The sequence below is a fragment of the Marmota marmota genome, unplaced genomic scaffold, assembly GCF_001458135.2.
Source record: "Marmota marmota marmota unplaced genomic scaffold, marMar, whole genome shotgun sequence".
Taxonomy (NCBI): domain Eukaryota; kingdom Metazoa; phylum Chordata; class Mammalia; order Rodentia; family Sciuridae; genus Marmota; species Marmota marmota.
In genome coordinates this window covers 4,531,181-4,552,075 of record NW_026000102.1, presented here as the reverse complement: position 1 = coordinate 4,552,075, position 20,895 = coordinate 4,531,181, and the positions used below count along the sequence as shown (strand labels likewise).

Sequence of the window (20,895 nt, the reverse complement as noted above, 5' to 3'; positions counted from 1 at the left end):
TTTTTTTTTTTTTTTTTTTTTTTTAGAGAGAGAGAGAAGAGAGAGAGAATTTTTTTTAATATTTATTTTTCAGTCTTCAGTGGACCCAACATCTTTATTTTTATGTGGTGCTGAAGATCGAACTCAGCACCCCGTGCAAGCCAGGCGAGCATGTTACAGCTTGAGCCACATCCCCAGCCCTATTTGTATTCTTGATAGTTGCCATTCTGACTGGAGTGAGATGTAACTTCAAGTCTGGTTTTAATTTGCATTTCTCTAGTTGCTAGAGATGCTGAATACATTTTCATATATTTGTTGACCATTTGTATTTCTTCTCTGAAGTGCCTGTTCAGTTTCTTTGCCCAATTATCAACTGGGTTATTTATTTATTTTTGTGTGAAGTTTTTTGAGTTCTTTGTGTGTTCTGGAGATCAGTTCTCTATTTGAGGTGCAGGTGGCAAAGATTTTCTCCCATTCTGTAGGCTCTCACATTCTTAATCACATTCTTGATTGTTTCTTTTGCTGTGAGAAAGCTTTTTAATTTGACACTTTCCCAATTATTGATTCTTGATTTTACTTTTTGCACTTTAGGAGCCTTGTTGAGGAATTTGGTTCCTAAGCCAACATGATGGAGATTTGGGCCTACTTTTTCTTCTAGTAGGTGAAGAGTCTCTTGGCTAATGCCTAGGTTCTTGATCCATTTTGAGTTGAGTTTTGTGCAGGGTGAGAGAGAGAGGTTCAATTTCATTGTACTATATATGGATTTCCAGTTTTCCCAACACCATTTGTTGAAGAGGCGATTTTTTTTTTTTTCCAACGTTTATGGTGCCTTTTTCTAGTATGAGATAATTGTATTTATGTGGGTTTGTCTCTGTGTCTTCTGTTCTATTGGTCTTCATGTCTGTTTTTGTGCCAGTATCATAGGGTGACTTCTTGATGTTTGTGTTCTTTTGATGTGATAGTTTGCTGATGCCATGCCTGTGTAGAAAAAGATAGACTGTTTTGGTTAAGACACATTCTGCTAAGAAAATTAGCAGATTACATGTATGGATATTTAATTATCAAAGAGTCAGAATATGTTAAAATTGTGATGTTGAAATTCATTCAGTTCTTATTGTTGGAGGTATCAGAACGCACCATGTGAACATCAGTTATTATTGTGTTTTTGAGTTTTTGTGTACTCAACAAATAATAACAAAATGCCTATTTGTGCCAGGCATGGAAGGACTGAGTCAGCCCCTGTCCTCATGGAGCTAATGGGGAGACCCACCTTAATCAGGATGCCATGTGAGATAACAGCTGGATGTGATGTCCCGAAGGTGAGGTGTGAAGGCAGTGTGGTGCATTACCATGGGATTGACTCACTGAGTGAGAGGTTGGGGGCTTTGTGAGCACAACTGTGGAGGAACATGGGGATTACTTGAGGGAAGAATTAGGGAAGGAAATTCCAGGTGATTGAGTGAGCTGGTTGATGAGATGTGTGGAGATGGTTGGGTCCATTCTGGCTGTGTACAGCTTTTGGGAAAGAGTGTCTGAAGACCTGGCTATGGTCTTTTACTCTGCCCCTTAAGTGCCTTGTGACTGAGCGGTTATCTGATCTTTCTGAGCTTGCTTACTTACTAGCTATTTTTATTTAGAGATACTCACATGAAAACATGCAGGAATCTAGGGCTTTTGATTGGTTGTTTTCTTATAATTCAGAAACAGTTATTTCTTTGTGAGCTTCTAGGATTGGCTACTTAGAAATGCAGCACTGGCAAACAATATTTTTCTGAACATTTTCCCTAGTCATTGATGTCAGGATTCACTTCATTACTTCATCTGAAATTAATCCAGAAGCTTGTTGGGCAGAAGTGGGGCTGGTGTGGCTGTATCTGACTGAGGCAGCTCAGACTGCTGGTGTGAGGTGCTCAGAAGAGCTGGGAAGTCTTCTTGGAGGAGGTGGAATTTGACTTGGTAACATTGACAGTTGGAGGAGAAATTCCAGGAGGAAACGGAGCAAAGGAAATGCCAGGAAAGGGCTTGGGGCAGCTAGAGTGCAAAGAGCTTGATGGAAGGATAGGCCTGGAAGAGCAGGTAGGCCCAGGTGCAGGCCTGTGAAGGCCGCCTGAGGAACTGCTTGTCATCTGCTCAGAGAGAGGCTCTCAGAACTTTTTTTACTTTTTTTTTTTTTAATCCACTGATGGGATAAAGCTGATTCTCCTTCAAGGTGCTGCTTGGGCCACCAGCTTGCCTCTTAAGCTTCCTCCATTCCACACACACACAACTTGGCCCCACACACAGCATGCTGTTTTTTAGTGTCTGATTGTGTCAGGGTCTCCTACTTCTTCGTGGTTGCAGGCCTTGCACACTGCTGTTGCTTAATGTGGGCGGTAGCCTTCCTTCAGAACACAGATACTAAGCTCACACGTGCTCTTGATGATGCTCCTTGGCTTTACTTCTTTCCAGACTGGATTGGGCACCCTTCCTTTTTTACCAGAGCACTCTGGGTTTCCTGGTCATAACATTTTAGTTCCTTTTGGAGTTGCTTGCTTCTGTTTCTTCCTCAGTTAGGCATTCATTTTGAGAGGTCAGACACTGAAGGACCTGGGCGTAGTAAGTATATATTGGCTGAGTGAGTGAATGAGTGAACAGGAAGCACTAGAGTCCGGAGAAAGTCACTCCTGGCAAGAGTTCTGTGTGGTGTCAGGCTGAAGAAAGAGCTAGTGTGACTGAGTTGTGTATGTGTTTGTTCCTCTCTCAAACGCACAATTTGTAAGTGATTGAATGTGGGCCTTGTGGGATGATGACTCCTAGATTTTAAATTCCAAGAACTGGGAGTTTGGTGAGACCAAACGTGAATTAGGGAACACAGGAGAGATATTTTGGACAGACTATATGAAAAAGTATCTTGTTCTGTTTTAGATGTGAATGGGTAGCTTCAGAAAATGTATGTACAACATGACATTGGAAATGTGGGTCAAGGACTAGGGAGTCATTTGTATCAACCTGTCTCCTTTTTCTCCTTGATATTCTCAGAGGGCAAGGGAACCCTGGTGCTAAGGTCTGTGAGATTGGCCCCCTGGGCAAGGGCAGAGTGGAAAAGGGCAGTGGGTCCATTTGGAGGGGCAGACAAATGTGCCAGCATGCCCTGGTGGGAGTAAGCTTCATGAAAGCAGTGGCTTTGTTTTGCTGGCTCATGATTGGGTCACTGTGTCCATAACAAAGTCTTGTGTTTGAATAAGTGAATCAGTCATTCATTTCAAAAGCATTAGAAGAACTCTTTGGAGTGAGTGAGATGGCCATGGGAGAAGAGAAGGGGCTTAGGGGCAGAAACGTGGTGGATTCTTAGATTTAGATGTGACCAGAGGTTGAGGATAAATAGAGGCTGAGAAAGAATGGGCAGAGTGGTAAGCAAATAAGAATATACAGCGGGATGCAGAGTGTGGGGATGGGGCATTAGTCGTAATGCTGCCAAGAGATAAAGTAGACAGAAGACTAAGGAAAAGGAATTGGTTTTGTCAGTTTGACAGTGAGTTGAGAGAATAAAGGCATAGAGATAGGATAGATGATTCTTTCAGAAATTTTGATGATATATGCAGATCACTGGTGGAAATGATTGATCAAGTTGAAGTTAAGAAACAAAATCAGGGGGCCTGGTGGGCTGTGTGTGTATAAATTACCTATTGGTGCTGTAACAAATGACCATAAACGTAAGTAAGTGTCTTAAAATTGTTCACCTTAAAAATAGTACAGCTTTATTATTTCAGAAGGGTATGGCTAAGGCTGCAGCCTCAGGGCTCCATGGGCTTCAGCATCGGGGTACCCTTGCCTCTGAAAGCTGCTGTCATGGGAAAGCTCAGCTGGGGAGGGATTCACTGCTTTGTGGGCTATTGGACTAAGGCCTTGGCTTCTCTGGCTGCAGGCCAGAGGTCACCCTCAGTTCCTGTGGGCCTCTCCCACATCGCTGCTTCTCACAGAGCCATTGAGGGAGAGTCAGCTAGTTAGATAGAAGTCATAGTCTGTGCTGTCCAGTCACAGAAGTGACAGCCCCATATTGCTGTAGCTCTTGTGAGCTGGTGAGAAGCAATCTCCAGACCCAGCCACCCTCAAGGGGTAGAGGACTGCACAGAGGCAATATCCTCACAAGGTGGGGATCGTGATAGGTACATCATGAAGTTTGTCCACCACAATAGGAAGGGATGATGGGACCAGGAGGCATTAGGGCAGTTCTTCAGATGGAGGTCCTATGGGATGCAGATGGAAGGATGAGAGTTCTCATCTCATGAGGGAAGATTTGGAAGTGAAGTTTCAGGGAAAAGTTAAACTGTGTCATGTGGTTGACCCTTCACTGGCAGCCTTCTGCCCTCTACCTTCATCCCCAAACAAGGGCACAGTTGCCTTTTGTGACTTCCCTCCTTTAGACAAATTAACACAGTATCTTATAACTGCCATTAATAAACCCATCTATTTTGTTAAAGTAGAATTAGTCACCAGAAGGTTCCTGGCCTTTCAAAGTGTATATTAAGTTACTGAATTGGGCTTTACTTAATACTGTGATACTTTGGGGGCCTTTTGAGTGGAGTATTTGCTTTTATGACAAACAGTCCCAGACTGCTAGCACCTTTCAAGTCCTTGTGTCCTTTTTTTTTTTTTTTTAAAAAAAATATATTTTAATTGTAGATGGACACAATACCTTTATTTATCTTTATGAGGTGCTGAAGATCGAACCCAGGGCCTCTCACATGTGAGAGGAACACTCTACCACTGAGCCACAACCCCAGCCCTCCTTGTGTCCTTTTTAATGTTTAAATAGAAAGTCTCTCCTTGCTGTCCCTTGTCATTCTTTTGTGTTTGCCTATGTGTCAATTGTTAGCTATCTTCCTCTTCTGATTTCTTTCCTCTGATCTCTGGGCTTGGCAGCCTGATAATTAAGCTTGTTAGAATTGTGAGCAGTGTAGTAGTAACCAAACTAGGAACGTGGGTTGGAGCTCTTATTCTCAGGACAGTGGGTGAGCTGATGTGCGTGGACTTTGTGACAACCTCTTCTGGCCTTTGGAATATGTCTTGGCTTCCTTCCTGGTCCTGGCTGTGCAGACTGAGCGAGACTCCCACATAGCTGTGTTCCATTCAGGGGGAGCACGGCTGTCATCTTCTTGGCATAGACCCATTGCTCTGCTGTGAGGAACAGTGTTAGTTCTCTCCTTTGATGAGATTCTGATGTTGTGGGCAGAAGTGGTAGGTGATAGTTGGTCTGGTGCATGGAACAGAAACTATTTGGGAAGCACAGAAATCTTGAGACAAGATCATCAGCTGGGCCTGTACAGCAGGCTCTGTTCCCAAGCCCCTTACCTTTAGGGCGCCCACTGCCCAGCTTAGCTTACTGCGTGCTGCACTCTTTTCCTCCATGTGTTCATTGCTTTGTCTTTCTGTCAGAGCTGCCTGTTTCTTTTCTCTGCCCTAAATTTTGGATGCTTTCTTTGTGGAGGAGCATTCCTGTCTTCTGAGGGAGTGAGCTGTGTTCTTGTAGAAACAGTCCCTGATGGTGTGGGGAGCCAGGTCTGGAGACCTGTTCCTTCCTGGCTTGCTGCCCTGGCCAAGTGCCCCAGCTGTGCCTTGGCATCCCCCTTTCTGGAATAGGTTTAATGTCTTTTTCCACCTTTTAGGATGAAAATTAGATTTTATATTCGAAAATGCTTTATGTGTATATAATTTAGATAGAGGCCTAATATGTTGGGTTGATTCTGCTGATATTTGATTATTCTCTATTTCTGAGGTATTAAAAATATTGTTGTTATTAGTACTAGTAACGATAAGTCTTGCTAAAACAATGTAATTTAAAATCTTGAATAGTTTTTTTTTCAATAGTTTTTTTTCCTGAATATGTTCTATTGGAATATGTGTATTTGTATAAATGGGGACATTTATTAAGTGCTCTTTTATTATTTTCAGACTGTTGAGTATACTGGCTTCCTGACCAAATTAAATTTATGAGAATTCTAATGAGATTGTGATTCATATCTGGAAAGATTTTTTAAAAAAAATTCTGAAATAACTTTAAATACACTTTACATGAACATCTGGTAGTAGTGAATCAATTGATTTGATTTCTCAGACAGTAAATCATGCTGCTGTATTCTAGAACTAGTTCCTATGAGCTTAAACTGGCAGCTGCTCTGTGGTCTGTTCTAGTTACTTGTTTGCTTTTGGACTCGAATCTAGGTGTGGAACTCAGTTTAAAAGCCCAAAATGGCCCCAGTTTCTTAGAGGTTCCCATTTCACTATTTAATTTTGCCCACCCCAGGAGGAGGTAGCACTACCTACTGGACCTGGACCTTATCCTTTTAATGTATGTGTCTTGCCTTCATTTTGACTTTATCCCACAGGAGTGTTGTGAGGTTATTATGGTATGGCAGCACTTTTGGAAAGATAATGAGCACAAAATATTTTTGTATTGTACTAGGTATATATATATATTCCCATTGACCTTTTGTGATTCAGGAAAAGGATAAAGCTGCTTAGGGGTACTTGTTGGTTATTCTGTCTCAGATGTTATTAACCCAGTTTTATGGAGTATCCCCAAAGCATGTCTTTTGACAGATCTTGTGCTGTTGTATTTAGCAGGTGTGTGCGCAATCAAGAAGTTTTATATTAGTCATTAGTATCTTGAACACTATTGCCTATCCCCCATTTCAGTTTCCTTAACTGGGTCTAAAATAGCTTTGGTCCTATTCCCTTATTTCCTGAATAAGAAAAGGGATCTTGTTATTCTTTTTAAAGAAAAAAAAAAATTATAGCATGACTAAACCAAGACTCCTTGGCTTCTATCTTGCTGTCAGTCATTTGCTCCTGTCTCTGTGGCAGGAACACTTAGGCTCAGCACCTCAGAACTGTTGTCCAGGGTACCAGAGCTAGGAGGCAACTCGGGTAGTGTTAGTTGAGGGAGAGCAGTGCCTAAAGAAAAAAGGAGACCTTTGGTAAAGCCCAAGGCTGGGATGGGGTTACTGTTTCATAAGTTCAACAAACATTTGAGCTCCTGTTATATGCCAGATGTTGAATTAAGTACTGGAGACACTGGGATGAACAAGCCAGACATGCCTTCAGGATGCCCTTGGTAGAGTCTGATTTTGAGTTTGTTAGAAAAAGATTTATCATAGATCAAAAACTAGATGCTGAATGGCCTTGGGAGTTAAGGTGGAGTTGTAGGTTGGCACTCAACATTTCTGGAAGGAGTGACTTTTCTGTAAGTAAAAGACAGTTTACAGATGGCAGTGGGTAGAGACTGCTAGCTGGTCCCCAAACCTGCTTCCTCTTCCTAGGCATTTCCGAGCATCCCTTGCATTAGGTGTGGCTTTGTGGCCCAATTCTCTTCAGTGGAGTGAGAACAGAGAAGTGTGCCACTTCCAGGCCTATTTCCAGAGTCTTTGTGCACAGGTTTGTGCCTTTTTCTCATCTGGCTCAGTGCAGAGGAGTCATGGATCTAGAAAGTCCCCTAGCAACTCAGATGCCAGAGCCACTGCTTAGAGGAGAGCTGTCTGCTGATTGGGGACATCTGTTTTGGACTTCACACAGGCTAGAACTAAATATTTATGGTATTTGCACCATCATACAGTTTGTTCTAGAGTTAGGCTGCCTGACTAATGTAGACACCACTCCTAGAATGCTGCCTAAGGCTGGTGAGTTTACTAAAGGGGTGAAGGATTTCAGATTCTGCCTTGATTATTTGTATGTAATGCTATGTGCAGTGGCTGTGCACTTCATGAATCAATCTAAGTCAGGATAGAGTGACAAAAAATGTTTAATGCATCACTTGTAATTGGTACAGTGGTTTATTGCACTCAGTATGGCCTCTCTCTGTCTTTGATTTAATAAGCTATGTGGATTCTTAGTTAGCTTTAAAGGTACTCTGTGGAGACTTAAACATCCTCAGACCTTATTTCAAAGAACTGTAAATACAGTTTTCATCATGATACTTCTTCTATTCCAAAGACTGTTATCACTTCTTATTATATAGCGTTTTGTTTTAGTAATTCATCATCCAAAAACTATGTACATATGTAATGAAAGTGCCTGAGTGTAACATCCTGACCTGAAGAGAGACAAAATGAGTAAAACATAGCCCCTGCCTTCAAAGAGTTTGTCCTTAGCATATTAACAGTTACTTCATTTCCACACTGCCACCATCTGCCCCTCATTTTAGCCTTTAATGTGCCATGCATTATTTTTTCATTACTCCATTTTCATTGTTGTCTCCTCCACTAGATAGTGTACTTTCTGAAAGCTGGAAATATAGTTTTTAGTGTTCTGCATCTCCCTTTGGGTACTTCTAGCAGATACTGGGTGCTATACTTAATTGAGTTAACTATTTCTATGGTATTTCTTAATTTATCTTGCTTGGATATTTTAGTGTAGTTTTGTATTATAGTCTGTATTAGCCGACAAAAGTACTTTTTAACCTATTGAAAATTCATAGAATTATGCAGTTAAGGAATGTCAGGACTGGAAGGATCTTTTTTTAGACCATTTATCTAATTCCTGATTTTTTAGGTTGATCATCTGGTTCCTGATACTCAAGGTGTGTCCATGAATCACGGCATCGGCATCACCTGGGGCTTTTTAGAGACAGACTCTCAGGCCCCACACAGACCTGTGAATCAGAACCCGCATTTAAACAGGATCCTCAGATGACCTGCATGCACATAAAGTTGGAGAAGCCCTGCTCAAGTCAACCTCCCATTTGACTCTTGAGAAAACCAGGAAAGTCATAGTTGCCCAGAGCCACACAACTGTTTATTTCACATCTTGGGATCACTTGGGAACTATTAATGCTGGGGTCCACTCCCCAGACATTCTGCCCTAACTGGTCAGGATTGCAGTCTGGGCATCAGAATTAAAAAAAAAAAAAAAAAAAAAATCTCCCTAGATGACTGGCTGAGGCTGAGAATTGTTGATTTGTTTAATGATGAAATTCAGGTTTCTTGATCTTCTAATCAAGCATTTCCTTTACCCCACCATGGATGTACATTTAGGAACAACAAAAAAAGTTCCACTGAGTTCTCATAGTAGCACATCACTCTTCTGTTTCCTTTGTAACATTTATCCCTATTAGAAAGTATCCCACTTACTGTCTGCCTTGCTCCTCTGACATGCATCTATGGTGGGCAGGCCCCTTGCTTGTCTTGTTGACTGCTGGATCCCAGTTCCCAGAACAGTGTCTGGCATGTGGCAGGTTCTCCTTTCATAATTTTAGACCAAATGGAAAGAATTATAATAAGGAGAGAAACACAGGCTGCTCTAGAGGCACTCAGAGGGCTGCCTAGCCTTGCTGCTAGAGGCTTTCTGATGGACTAATGCATGGGCCAGTGCAAGACTTGGCCAAGTAGAGCCCAGGACTTCCACAGATGAGGGAGGGTGCAAGCCCACATCTCTCTGACTTGAAAGCTTGTGCCTTTCCAGTCTGCCCTGTTGTCCTGAGAGGCTGGTTTGCCTGGACTTCTCCACAGTGAACTGGGGAACTGGGATGGACCACTTCAGCTCTACAGATACTTGGGGCTGCCTCCTCCCTCTGTGGCTGAGTTACCACAGTATTACAGACAGGCATCTAGTGACAGCGATGCTCAGTTTGTGGTCCTGTGCAAGACCCTCACTCACTGCTCAGCACAGGAGATCTTCTTCAAAAGCAGCCATTCCCTTTCCACTTTTCTTGTGCTTTGGCTAATGTGTTGTGAGAGCCTGGAGGTTTTGAGGTTAGGATGACTTACTAGATTTTACTCTCAACTTATGTGAGTTGCTTTCCTAGTTAAATTAACTGTTAAACTTTATTATACCACTGCTATAAGAAAGCATGCTTGATTTTGTCCACGATATTTTTGTTATAGATACTATTTTCATGCTTACTTTTTCCTGTTTGTTATTTGGAACATTTTACCACTGATTTACTTGTCATCAGACTTTGAATTTGGGTATGAAGATCCTTTTTTTATGAAGCTGTTCATTAGCGTGTCTCACTGAGCATAAATTTTGACTGGGACCATGGTTAAGATATCTTGAAAAATGCTTCCTCTTTTGCTGTCTGCTTTTGGTAATAGGATATCAGAAAATATCTTCTTGAGTATAAGATTTTTTTTAAACACCATAAAACTTTTGTTTTTGGTACTGGGGATCGAACCCAGGGGCACTTAGCAACTGAGCTATATCTCTAGCCCTTTTTAATTTTTATTTTGAGACAGGATCTTGCTAAGTTGCTGAGGCTGGTCTCAACTTGCAACCCTCCTGCCTCATCCTCTGGAGTGAGTCACTGGGATTACAGGGATTACACACACTTGGCCTAGCACCATAAACTAAAAGTTTCAGTTTAGAATCTGTATGAGTATGAGAATGTTGCCTTTGTGTTGCAGTGGGCTGTTGGAGACTGTAGATGTCGGAGGAAGGCAAGTTCTGCTGATGTCACATCAGCCTCTTTGCATGCTATCATCCCATTCTCTGAGGGTAGTCCATAGTTCAGAGGGAGGATCCTTGGATCCAGATGCTTTCCCAGGTATCATGGGCTGAACTCAGGGGTGCTTTACCACCGAACCACATCCCCAGCCCTTTTAAAAAATATTTTATTTAGGGATGGGGTCTCACTGAGTTGCTTAGGGCCTTGATAAGTTGCTGAGGCTGGCTTTGAACTCCCGATCCTCCTGCCTCTGTCTCCCAAGCCACTAGGATTACAAGCGTGCACAGTGTGCTCAGCCCCAGGTTGTTAATTCACATATTACTATAGGTAGCCACTGCTGATGAACTCAAAGAGAGACAGTTAAAAGCCTAAGAACAAGAATTTTTCCAGAAACAGAAAAGAATTAAGGAGTTGATGGTTATCCTGGTAGCTTGAAGGCATTTTATGGAGAAGGATTTATTATATGGACCCTGAAAATAATTTGACTTCTGAAGCACTTGACTATGGATGCAAGGGAGAGGAAAATTAAAAATTCATGGAAGTCAAGTTTAGTCAGGTTTTAACATTCTTTTTGGCATAAAAAATTCAGGCTATCCTCACTTTGTTCTTAGAAAATGTAGATTGTTGAAGAGTGTCCTTATTAACATAGTAACAATCACTTATTTTATTTGTTAGGTCTTTTTGAATTTAAAGTACTTTGGAATGTATTATTCCATTTACTTCCCCCTCCTGCCCTGTAAGACAAGAGTGGTCTCTTGTCCTTTTTTTTTTTTTTTTTGATGAGGAAATACAGAGAGAGGTTCAGTTACTTTCCCAAGGACAGCTAGCAAGTGATAGAACTGAACTCTTCATAGTTGAAATAAGAAATGTTAAGGGTGGTTGCTGAACTTGTAAACAATCTTTGGTTTTCTAAGTATACAAATGGATAGTTTATAATGTAGGATGCATAATCTAAAATTTTACATAATACCACAACCAAACAAAAAAGTTATTAGGACTGAAAATAATTGGCTGGCAAGACCCAAAGAAAAAAAATTTAAGTTACCCTTGTGTAGATTTTTATATGAAAACTCTATAGTTTTATCTGACTGAAGCAGCCTGAGAGCAAAGACTCTGTCTTCCGACTTCCTCCTGATTGTTCCAGCCTCTATACTGCTGGTTGGCACTGAGATTCTTTTGTATGAGTTGGGTGTTGGGCATATTGCTGGGAAATGGTTAATAATGTTGATATTGATTGACTGCAAAATGAATATAACATTGGTTCTTAGTAAAAATTTACTCTATGTACTGCACATATGTGTCCCATTTAAAAAAGTAACAAAAATAATGAATGTTCACTAGCAGGGTTCTTTTTCTCACACACAAATCTTAGGTAGTTGTTTGTGGTGTTGGGGATTCATGCATGCTAGGCAAGCGCTTTGCCACTGAGCTGCATCCCCAGCCCTTATTATTTTACTTCGAAACAGGACCTTACCAAGTTGTCCAGGCTGGTTTTGAGCTTAAGATCCTCCTGCTTCAGCCTCCTGAGTTGCTGGGATTACAGGCATGTGTCACTGCACCTGGCTGTATCTTAAGTTTTGCAACCATCATATGCCTGCAGTGAAAAGAACTTTTTCCCGAAATTTGTGAATAAATTGATAATTTTGTCATTCTCAAATACTTTGTTATGTATTTTTTAAAAACAAGAACATTACTATAATATATTAATCACAATTGGGAAATTAATATTGAGACATCTCTACCTCTAATCCTCAAATTCTATTTCAGTTTTGCCTGTTGACCCAGCAGTGACCTTTGTTTAAAAAAAAAATGTGTAATCTGAACCTTGGGATACATTCTGTTGTCTCTTCAGTCTTATTTAATACAGAACAGTTCTCAGTCCTTTTTGACTTTCTTGACCTTGACCCTATTGAAGATTGCAGGCCAGTCATTTTGTGGAATGTTCTTCATTTTGGATTTGTCTGATGTTTCCTCATGATTAGATTCAGGTTTTGCATCTTTGTCAGGAATATCACAGAAGAGCCAGAATATATCTTTTTCAAAGATTAGTTTTACATTTTATTTTCTGTTTCCTTAGAGCGTTTCCCAAAGTGTATTCTGCGGAACTAGCACCTACTGTGTTCTCAACACCGTGCCACCTATAGAAGGTAGGATTTGAAAAAGCTTTTGACTTAACAGGAAGGGGTGGGCTTGGCAGTGAGAGTGACTCCTCTGTCAGTGTAGTGAATCAGCTTTTGACCAGGACTTAGAAGGCCTGGATTCTGCCTTTTAACTGCTGTGTGATCTTAGATGAGTTACTTAATCCTTCTGGGGTCGCAGAAAGAACTCTCTCCTCATAAAGTTACTGAGGATTCACAAAGCAATAGATTCAGTCACACAGGAAAGCCAAAGCACTCTGCAGATGTTGGATATTAATAGAACAGTTGTGTAATACTAGAGTCCTATACCAAGTAGTTTAGAGTAGGAATAGTGTGACAATGTGGGAGAAGCCATAGGTCATGTTTGATCCCAGTTGAGCCACTTGTATCTGTGGATCCTGGACAATGAATCTCAACCTCAGGTTCCTCATCTGTAAAGTGGGAGTAATGAAGCTTTTCTATTTTATCAGAGGATTAACTGAGAAAGTCCAATGTAAAATACTTTCTGGGTGCTTCATGTATTAGAGTCCCACAAATGCTTATCTCCAGTCAGTAATAGAAAATAGATTTACTTGATCACATGTAACTAAAGTTGGAATTGTATGGAATAAAGCAGGATAGGGTACTCTCAAACCCAAATTGAAGTCATGGATTGAAGGGCTTCTGTGCCTGTACTTTTACCTGCCCCATTCACATATTTTTAGATTGAAAATGTAAATGCAGAATAGAAGTTTATCAAACCTGAGTTATGAGTCCACCCAAACCTGGACTAGGGATTTAGTAACATGATTGACAGGATAAAGGTAAATCTGGGCCATCTAAAAATAGGAAGGAGGAGAAAGGTTATTAAAGAGCAAAACTAGTTAATGTTTTTTTTCTTAAAAAAATTATTTTTTTTTACCCTTTTAAAAATCTTTTCTGTAATTATAATTGGGCTTAATACATTGTGGAGACTTGCATTGGAAAAGAATAATGCAAAATCTGATCAGTGCTTGGCACATAGTCAGTGCTTAATTAATATTTATTTTGGATGAATAGTGCTTTGAAGGTCTGAGGTTAGTCAGGACAATGCTGGCTGCTGTGAGCACTGTGCTGACTTGGATGTAACAATATGTGCTTATGTTTTCCTGAATCAGTTCCTCTCCTACTCATTAAATCTCAGCACATAATAATTAGAGCTAAACAGAAAATTGTAGAGCTTCCTTTTAATTTTACCACTCCAAGTTGTTGATCAAATATATTCCCAATAAGATTTAGCAATTGGATACACTGTTATATCAACTTATTTTGAACAGTTTGGTCTAGAGGTTGAGAGATTAATCATAATCAACTTGATTGAATAACAGTCTTCATCGTTGTAGAACTCATTATTTAATTTTTATTAATTATAAATCAAAACGATGTATAATTTCTAGTTTAGAGTTAATATAGTTTCAGTTTACCTTGCAGAAGGCACAGCCTGTCCCAAGGAACATGTCAAATACATTTCTTTGGATTTAAATAAAGGATTTGGCAATCTGAATCAGAATTTTTGGAAACAAAACTGAAAGCAAGTGTTCTACTTTTTTCTTGTTAACTAAGTGAATGAGCATTTTTATACATTTTAGAAAGATTTAATTAAATTATAGTATGCCTCTAAAATTATCATTTGGAAAATATTTGAAAGTTGACTAGAAAGAATGGTTCATTCTCTAGAATTATAGCTGTCAGCTAGATAAATCATCTGTCAATTTTAAGAGCTTCACTAGTTATGTTTTTATTGTGAAGTAGGTTAGAAAATTATTTTGTAGAGTCATATATCATACATGCATATTTTGTTAGATGACAATAGTGAAATGTTTCACTGACATTTGGTTGACACTCCCACCTTGCAGGGTTAGGGTTTGACTATTTGGATTGAAGACTGAGATGCAGTTGAAACCAGCATATACCTTAATTTTATTAAGATATTGTTATTAGGATTTAAAAACTGGCATGTTATTAATCATTTATAGCTAGTCTAAAAACATTACACAGTAGCTTTTAATTAAAAACACATTTTCATGCAGTATTGCCATGTGAACAGTTCCTTGCCAGTGTAAAAGCAGTTTTTCTTTATTACACTTTAACCAGAAACACCAAAAATTTAAGACATGAGTTTTAACATTTTTGCCTTTTTGAGTTCTTAATACTTTCTTTTCTCCAGTAGTGAAATCACCATATTCATAATGCATAGTGGGAAAATTTACCCAACGTTGTGTTTCTTTAAAAACATCCAGTTTACATTAGCATGAGCCTAAGTCCTGGAAATGGTAGAGTTTAGAAGCTGATTAAGGGGAACCTGACGGCTGGTCATGGTCTTATTCATTTTTAGGCCCTGGCTGCACATCCCGTGAGTGCTGGATGAGGAAGCCTGGTTGAGATGGCACTTACAGAGCTGTTCTGCTTTTTCTTCTTTAAAAGCCTCTGGGCTGAATCACCACAGCCTGATTTGGTATCATAGTGGAGGACTGAAGCTTTTCCTGTAACAGCCAGTTGTGGTGTCAAGAAAACACACACACACACACACGCAGTATTTACCATGGGTAGCTAGGTTCCTTATAGAGGCTAAAAGGACAGAAAATAGAAAACATACCAGGTTGTGACCACAAACTCTGAGCCAGAAGCTAAGGTACACTCCTCTGCTCTGAACATCACTGTTTTTCAGAACTCTTTAACAGCTAGCTTTCTCAGAGACAAGACTGTTCATATGCAGTGCAGTGTAGGCCCATCTGTCAAGCACCTAGCACAGTGCTATTTTCAGAAAAGGTACCCTGTAAATATTGACTATTTGAATTGAGTGTAGATTTTAGAATTTTATCTCTATTCCCCAAACCGTATATATCGTCATGGTGATTTTTTTAGAAATGAGAATAAAACCACTTTAGGGGCTGAGAGAAGGGAGGTGAAGACTCCTGTGATTTGGTCTTCTGTGCTTTAAAGTTTTATGGCCCATGGTACCTCCCTCTGGAGGACGAAGTGCAGGGAGCATGCATAAGCACATAAAATTACAAAGGTTTTATAGTGTGTAATTAATACAGAACTTTCTATGAACTTTCTCCTAGTTAACAGTTTCCTTTTGATTTCTAAGTAAGACTTTTTGAAAGTTTAATCTTATTTTGCTATTAAATTAAAACTTTAGATTCTTAAAAGCAATCAATTTTTAAGTTTTTTGAGTTTTTATCCTGTTATAGAAATATATGATGGCATTATAATTCAATTGGTTATGTAGTTTATGGACCAAAAAAGATTTAGTACGATAAAACTCTCTTAAGTTCATCCCTATAAAATATTCTATATGATGTAGTAAATTTTTTTAGACTATTTCTATGCCCAATATTTTCCTTTTAAGATCTTTTCCATGAAAAGAAATGTGTTAATCAGATGAGAAATGTTTGGAGAGAGTTTTCTGAGCTTAAATATTTTAAAATTCTTTTATGTTTTTGCACGTTCAAAAATAGGCTGTGCTAAACAAAATTACTGTGAATAACTAGAAAAATATTGTATTTTACTTCTAACATCATTAACTAATGCCTATATACCTATGTAAGGCTGCTGAATTCTTAAGATGTGTTATTGAACAATAGTAAATTTTAGAGAGATTTGTGCCTAAAGCAGAATTAGAAGATCTCTAATTCTCTAATGATTTGGGAAAACTGAAAATATTAAGTAACTTACCCAAGGTCACACAATTGGAAAATAGCAGAACTGGGCCAGAATCTTGGTCTCTTTAAGTCTGAATTTAGTGTTTCTGTTGTACCTTATTAATATCAGAAAAAGTTGATACAGTTGTCTTACTGGAGCAAATTTAGTCCTTAATGTTTCAGTGTGCTGTTCCTTAATACCTAGTTATTCATTACACCCTGTGGTTATATTTTGGGGGAATTTATTTAGCCATAAGAAAAATTGGAGTGGGTAATTGGAAACGTTGACCTAAGTGTGCCACAACTGCTAAGGAGTTTTGAACCAGGCAAAGGGACTATGTTATAGGATTCAAATAATAAATGATATGCAAATAAATGGCTGAAATAAATGTTATATATATATTTTAGAAGGCATCTTGTAGACTGATTATAGGTTGTCCGACTTAACATCTAGTCTAAAAGTAATTAATTTTTAAAAATTCATTTCAAAGAGTTACATTTTGATGAAATATATTCTGTAGATATGTGCATGTATATCAAGTTAATCAAAGTGAGATTTTTCGATTCAAGATAGAAAGGTTAGCTGCAGATTTAACTTCCTGGTATTTATAAGATTTGTGACTTGGTTTTGAAAGGATGAATCACATTTGTATTCAAAGGGACAAAGTGGTATTAGTTAATAAAATACTCATGTATTATTATAATTTTTCTTACCTAAAAATTTTTAAGCTTTTTCAAGTGGTTAATAAAAGATTTTTAGGTTTTGCCAGGTTAAATCATTTTGTAATTATGATGTGCTTCATGGAAACACGGGGGGAAAAAACCATTAAAAGTAACATTCTATTTATGGCAGCTGCTGGGATATTCCTTGTTCCCTTGCTTGTGATGGAGCAAAGCTCCATCCTGTTTTAGAACCTTGTGGCCAGCTACCTGCTGCCATCCATCTGATCAGGTTGTAGATGAGTGTTGCTAAGAGGAATAGTGGCCCTCTGCTGCTCTTGGTCTTACAGTGACCAAGCTGAGCTGCTGTTTCTGACCTTGCCAGTTTACTTAATGGGAGGCTTTTCTCTTATTTTGTCTGAATTTATTGTCTTCTTCTTTATAGATGATCATGGGAACAGCAATAGTAGTCATGTAAAAATCTTTTTACCGAAAAAGCTGCTTGAATGTCTGCCGAAATGTTCAAGTTTACCAAAAGAGAGGCACCGTTGGAACACTAATGAGGTAGATAAATTTCTATTTTTAAGGATATAATTACTTTAAGGACAAATTTTTTAGGTTGTTTTGCTTAGCACTACTTTATATTATGTTAAATTTGAAATATGGAACTAGGAAGTTATCAATGAGAAGAATATTTAATCTGGATTTGACAAAAACCAACTTGTGTCTTGAGCTCTCTTTGATCTGCTTGGCTTGTATTGAAACATGTAAAATGTGCACGCTGACTTAACTAAGGTAGCATGAATTTCTGTGTTTGTATTTTCTTGCCTTTTGGTGCCTTGCTTTTGGTGGTTAACCCTGCCCACATTTCAGTTAAACATTAGTACTGGGTTGTCATAAACTAATAAATATGCAGTGTTAATGTTTCACAGAAAATACAGCATTTTGACAATGTGAAGTTTTGCTAAAATTGGGAAGGAGCAAAGGAGCTTTAGTATTCTCTGATTAAGAAAGTTTGCTTGGAGCATTAAGACTTTACCTCAACGATGGGCATTTCTACTGAGAATGGAGGCTGTGTGCAGTAGCATCCAAATGGAGGGCAGATTGATGAAAGTTTAATTTCTTGGGCAAAGTGACTGCTTGTAGTAAATTTTAATCTGTGAGTTGTAGTATTAGGAGTGCATTGCTTTGTCATCTTTTTAAACTTTGAAATCTGAATACTTTTGTTTAGGGTTATAGCCATTAATGTGGTGACAAGAATTGGGTATGTGTCCATTTTCAGTGTAGAATAATATTCATTTAGTGTGGTTATAGGGAATCATTTTGTGAATTATATTCCTGTAGTTCTGATGGCTGAGGTTACTGTTTTGCTGAGTGACAATATGAATGTTCTAAATCCATTCGTCTGAATACGTTGGTGTTGCTGGCTCAACATTTACTTCAAGTTAGGTTAAAGTTAGTGTATTGGCCTTGATTGGCACTCAGGTTTGTCAGGGCCCAAGAAGAAAACAGTGCTGTCTGATGAGCCTTGATTTTTGAAAGTTTTTGACTCAATACTTTTGTTTCAAGTTGTGGGAGGTTCCAGGGATGAAAGTGCCTTTCCTTATCATAAGTTACAGATTTAAATACTTTCTATTATTTCCTTTTCTCATCTGATTTCAGATCTCTCTTAAAGTATATACATTTTTGATTATTTGTATAAATGGAATTTTTCACCTGGGTAGGATCCTTTTGTTTTGACAAACATTAGCTAGCTTAGAGCCCGAAGGTTTTAACCAGTTACATATTAACTATTTCGAACATTTCAGATATGAAAATGAAGTATGCTGAAAATTAGTCTTAATCATGTATTGTAACTCTTATCAGCAACATGATATAATTTGGAAGGCATTCATTAACTCTGTACTAGGTTATGGATTATTTAAAAATTCGGTATGTTTCTTAGTATTCCCTGGAACATGTATTGATACAATATTATTATATATTATTCCAGTTTTAAGTGTAAAAAAACTTACAATAGGTATAGGTATGTTCTTTCTCTCTCCCTCTCTTCTTTTTTTTCTTTTTTGGCACTGGGAATTGAACATAGGGGGCTACAACTGAGCTATATCCCCAGTCTCTTTTTAAAAAATGTTTTGAACAGGCTTGTGTTAAGTTACTGTTGGATTAAGTTAGGTAGGTGTTTTTCAATGTTATATTTCAAATAAAATTGGCAATGTAATTATGGTTTAAATTTATATTTAAAGCTAAAAATTACCCAGTGATTAAAATTGGTGACTTTAAGAGTCTTATTAAAGTGGGTATAGCATTGTCAGAAATTTACTTGGTAGATTATTTAGATTGGTAGTTTCAAAACTTTTTTTTGAAACTTTTAGCAATGTCCTTCATCTTTCATAAGTTTACCTCTAAATTATTGACATGCTTCAGTTTATTAATTGTTAGGTATGGTGTAAAACATCCATAAAGAACTTTCATAGAGGATACAATGAAAAGATAATGAGGAAGTCAATCTTCCAGGACCCAATATATGTATTCCTCTATACCATGGATTGCTATAGTCCAAGTTCCAGAGAGGAAATGCATCCCTCTTGCTGACTGATGGAATGTAAAATTGGGGTTATGGATAAGAAAAGGTGATTCTTTTTGGCAGGTATTGCTGCTACAGAAGCACAAAGAAGTGTGTTCCCAAGGTTGATGGCAGCAGAAGGTGGCACAGCTGAGGAGGGCAGTCACATAGTGTCCTTGGCCCTTGTGATAGCTTGATCCTGCAGTAGTTTGTTAGCGCAACACTGGCAAAACTCTTAGGAGAAAACTGAATTGATAGGTAAAAGACCTTGGTGTGTTTTTCCTATTTAATTCTTGGCTTCAGGAAAAATAGAGGAATATTAAGTGTGACAGTGGAAGACTTATATTAGGAGTTGTTAATTCTGCAGGGTGTTATGTGGCAGTGAACTGGCTTGGATGTTAGAAGGAGCACAACAATTAGTACAATTACTAAAGCATTTCCTTCTTTGGTCTTGTGGAGTATTGATACTTGCCCATTTTCATCAGCCTGCCATTCTTTATGTCCCCATTAAAATCTGAAGGAAACCAAGTTCTATGAACTCGCTTCTCGCTGGGGCTTTGTGGTTCTAGGTGCAGGTATATCCTGTTTAGTCAACACTGCTGCGAAACCCCTTGACTCGCTCATCATGTGAAGGACAGCTGCACCATGCTGCTGGGAGACTGTTTCCTTCTAGAGTTGAAATAGATGCTGTGTTTTGGTTAAAGGCCAAGTGAAGCAGTCAGCCTGTGTTTAGAAGCCGTGTTGTTTAAAAACGTCATTTCGTCAGATCACGCTTCTTTAGGACAGGGGACACTCACTGGGAGAGGTATGTGGGCCTGAGAGTGGTCAAGTGCGTGATAGAGTTGTGTTTTCCATCTCTGCACAGTATGTTTGCCAAGTAAGACTGGGGGTCAGAGCTGCCTGTGAAAAATAGCAGCTGTCATCTTTCTTGGTCTCCGGTGTCTTCACCGCCTGCCCTCTGCTAAATGTGTATGGTTGAAATCCTGGACATAAAGTGACTCCTCTTATACTTTTAAGGAATTCCTTTACTCAGATTTGGGTTAAAATATTTGTGGCTATTCAGAACCCAGCTTTTATACTTGTGCCTGCCTGTGCTTATGCACGTGTGTGTGGGGGAGAGGGTGTGAGACGGGGCGCATGCACATGTTGCCATTTATTGAGCACCCATTCTTTGCTAGTGACTGGGTATTTTTTATAATTATTTCTAAGCCTTGTAATAATATTTTAAAATGGGTAATATTTCCTATTAGATATGAAGAAGTATAGGTAGGATAGGGTTGAATAATTTGGTCAAGACAACACATTTGATAGGGCGTGTTTCTGAACTTAATTTCTTTCATGTTACTTATTCATGCCCAGGAACTTTCATTCTATTATTTGTTGTCTAGGTTTTTAATTGAAGACTCTTTAACTCTAAGCTGCTTTAGTGTACTCAGCAAATCCATTCTGTATTGTACTTTTGAATTAGAAGGA

At 38.8% G+C, this 20,895-nt stretch overlaps 1 protein-coding gene across 18 annotated transcripts in view; it reads left to right on the top strand.

The window, feature by feature from the left end:
* Camta1 (calmodulin binding transcription activator 1) overlaps nt 1-20,895 on the top strand; it is a 744,390-nt gene that overhangs the window by 136 nt on the left and 723,359 nt on the right. For 6 of the 18 annotated variants that reach the window (XM_048783683.1, XM_048783673.1, XM_048783676.1 and 3 more), the window contains exons 1-3: nt 809-1,298; nt 12,474-12,543; nt 17,302-17,420. In XM_048783683.1, coding sequence (XP_048639640.1) covers nt 1,179-1,298; nt 12,474-12,543; nt 17,302-17,420 — 309 coding nt within the window. In that variant the 5' untranslated portion in view covers nt 809-1,178. The other 12 variants (XM_048783679.1, XM_048783680.1, XM_048783677.1 and 9 more) reach the window with 6 other exon arrangements.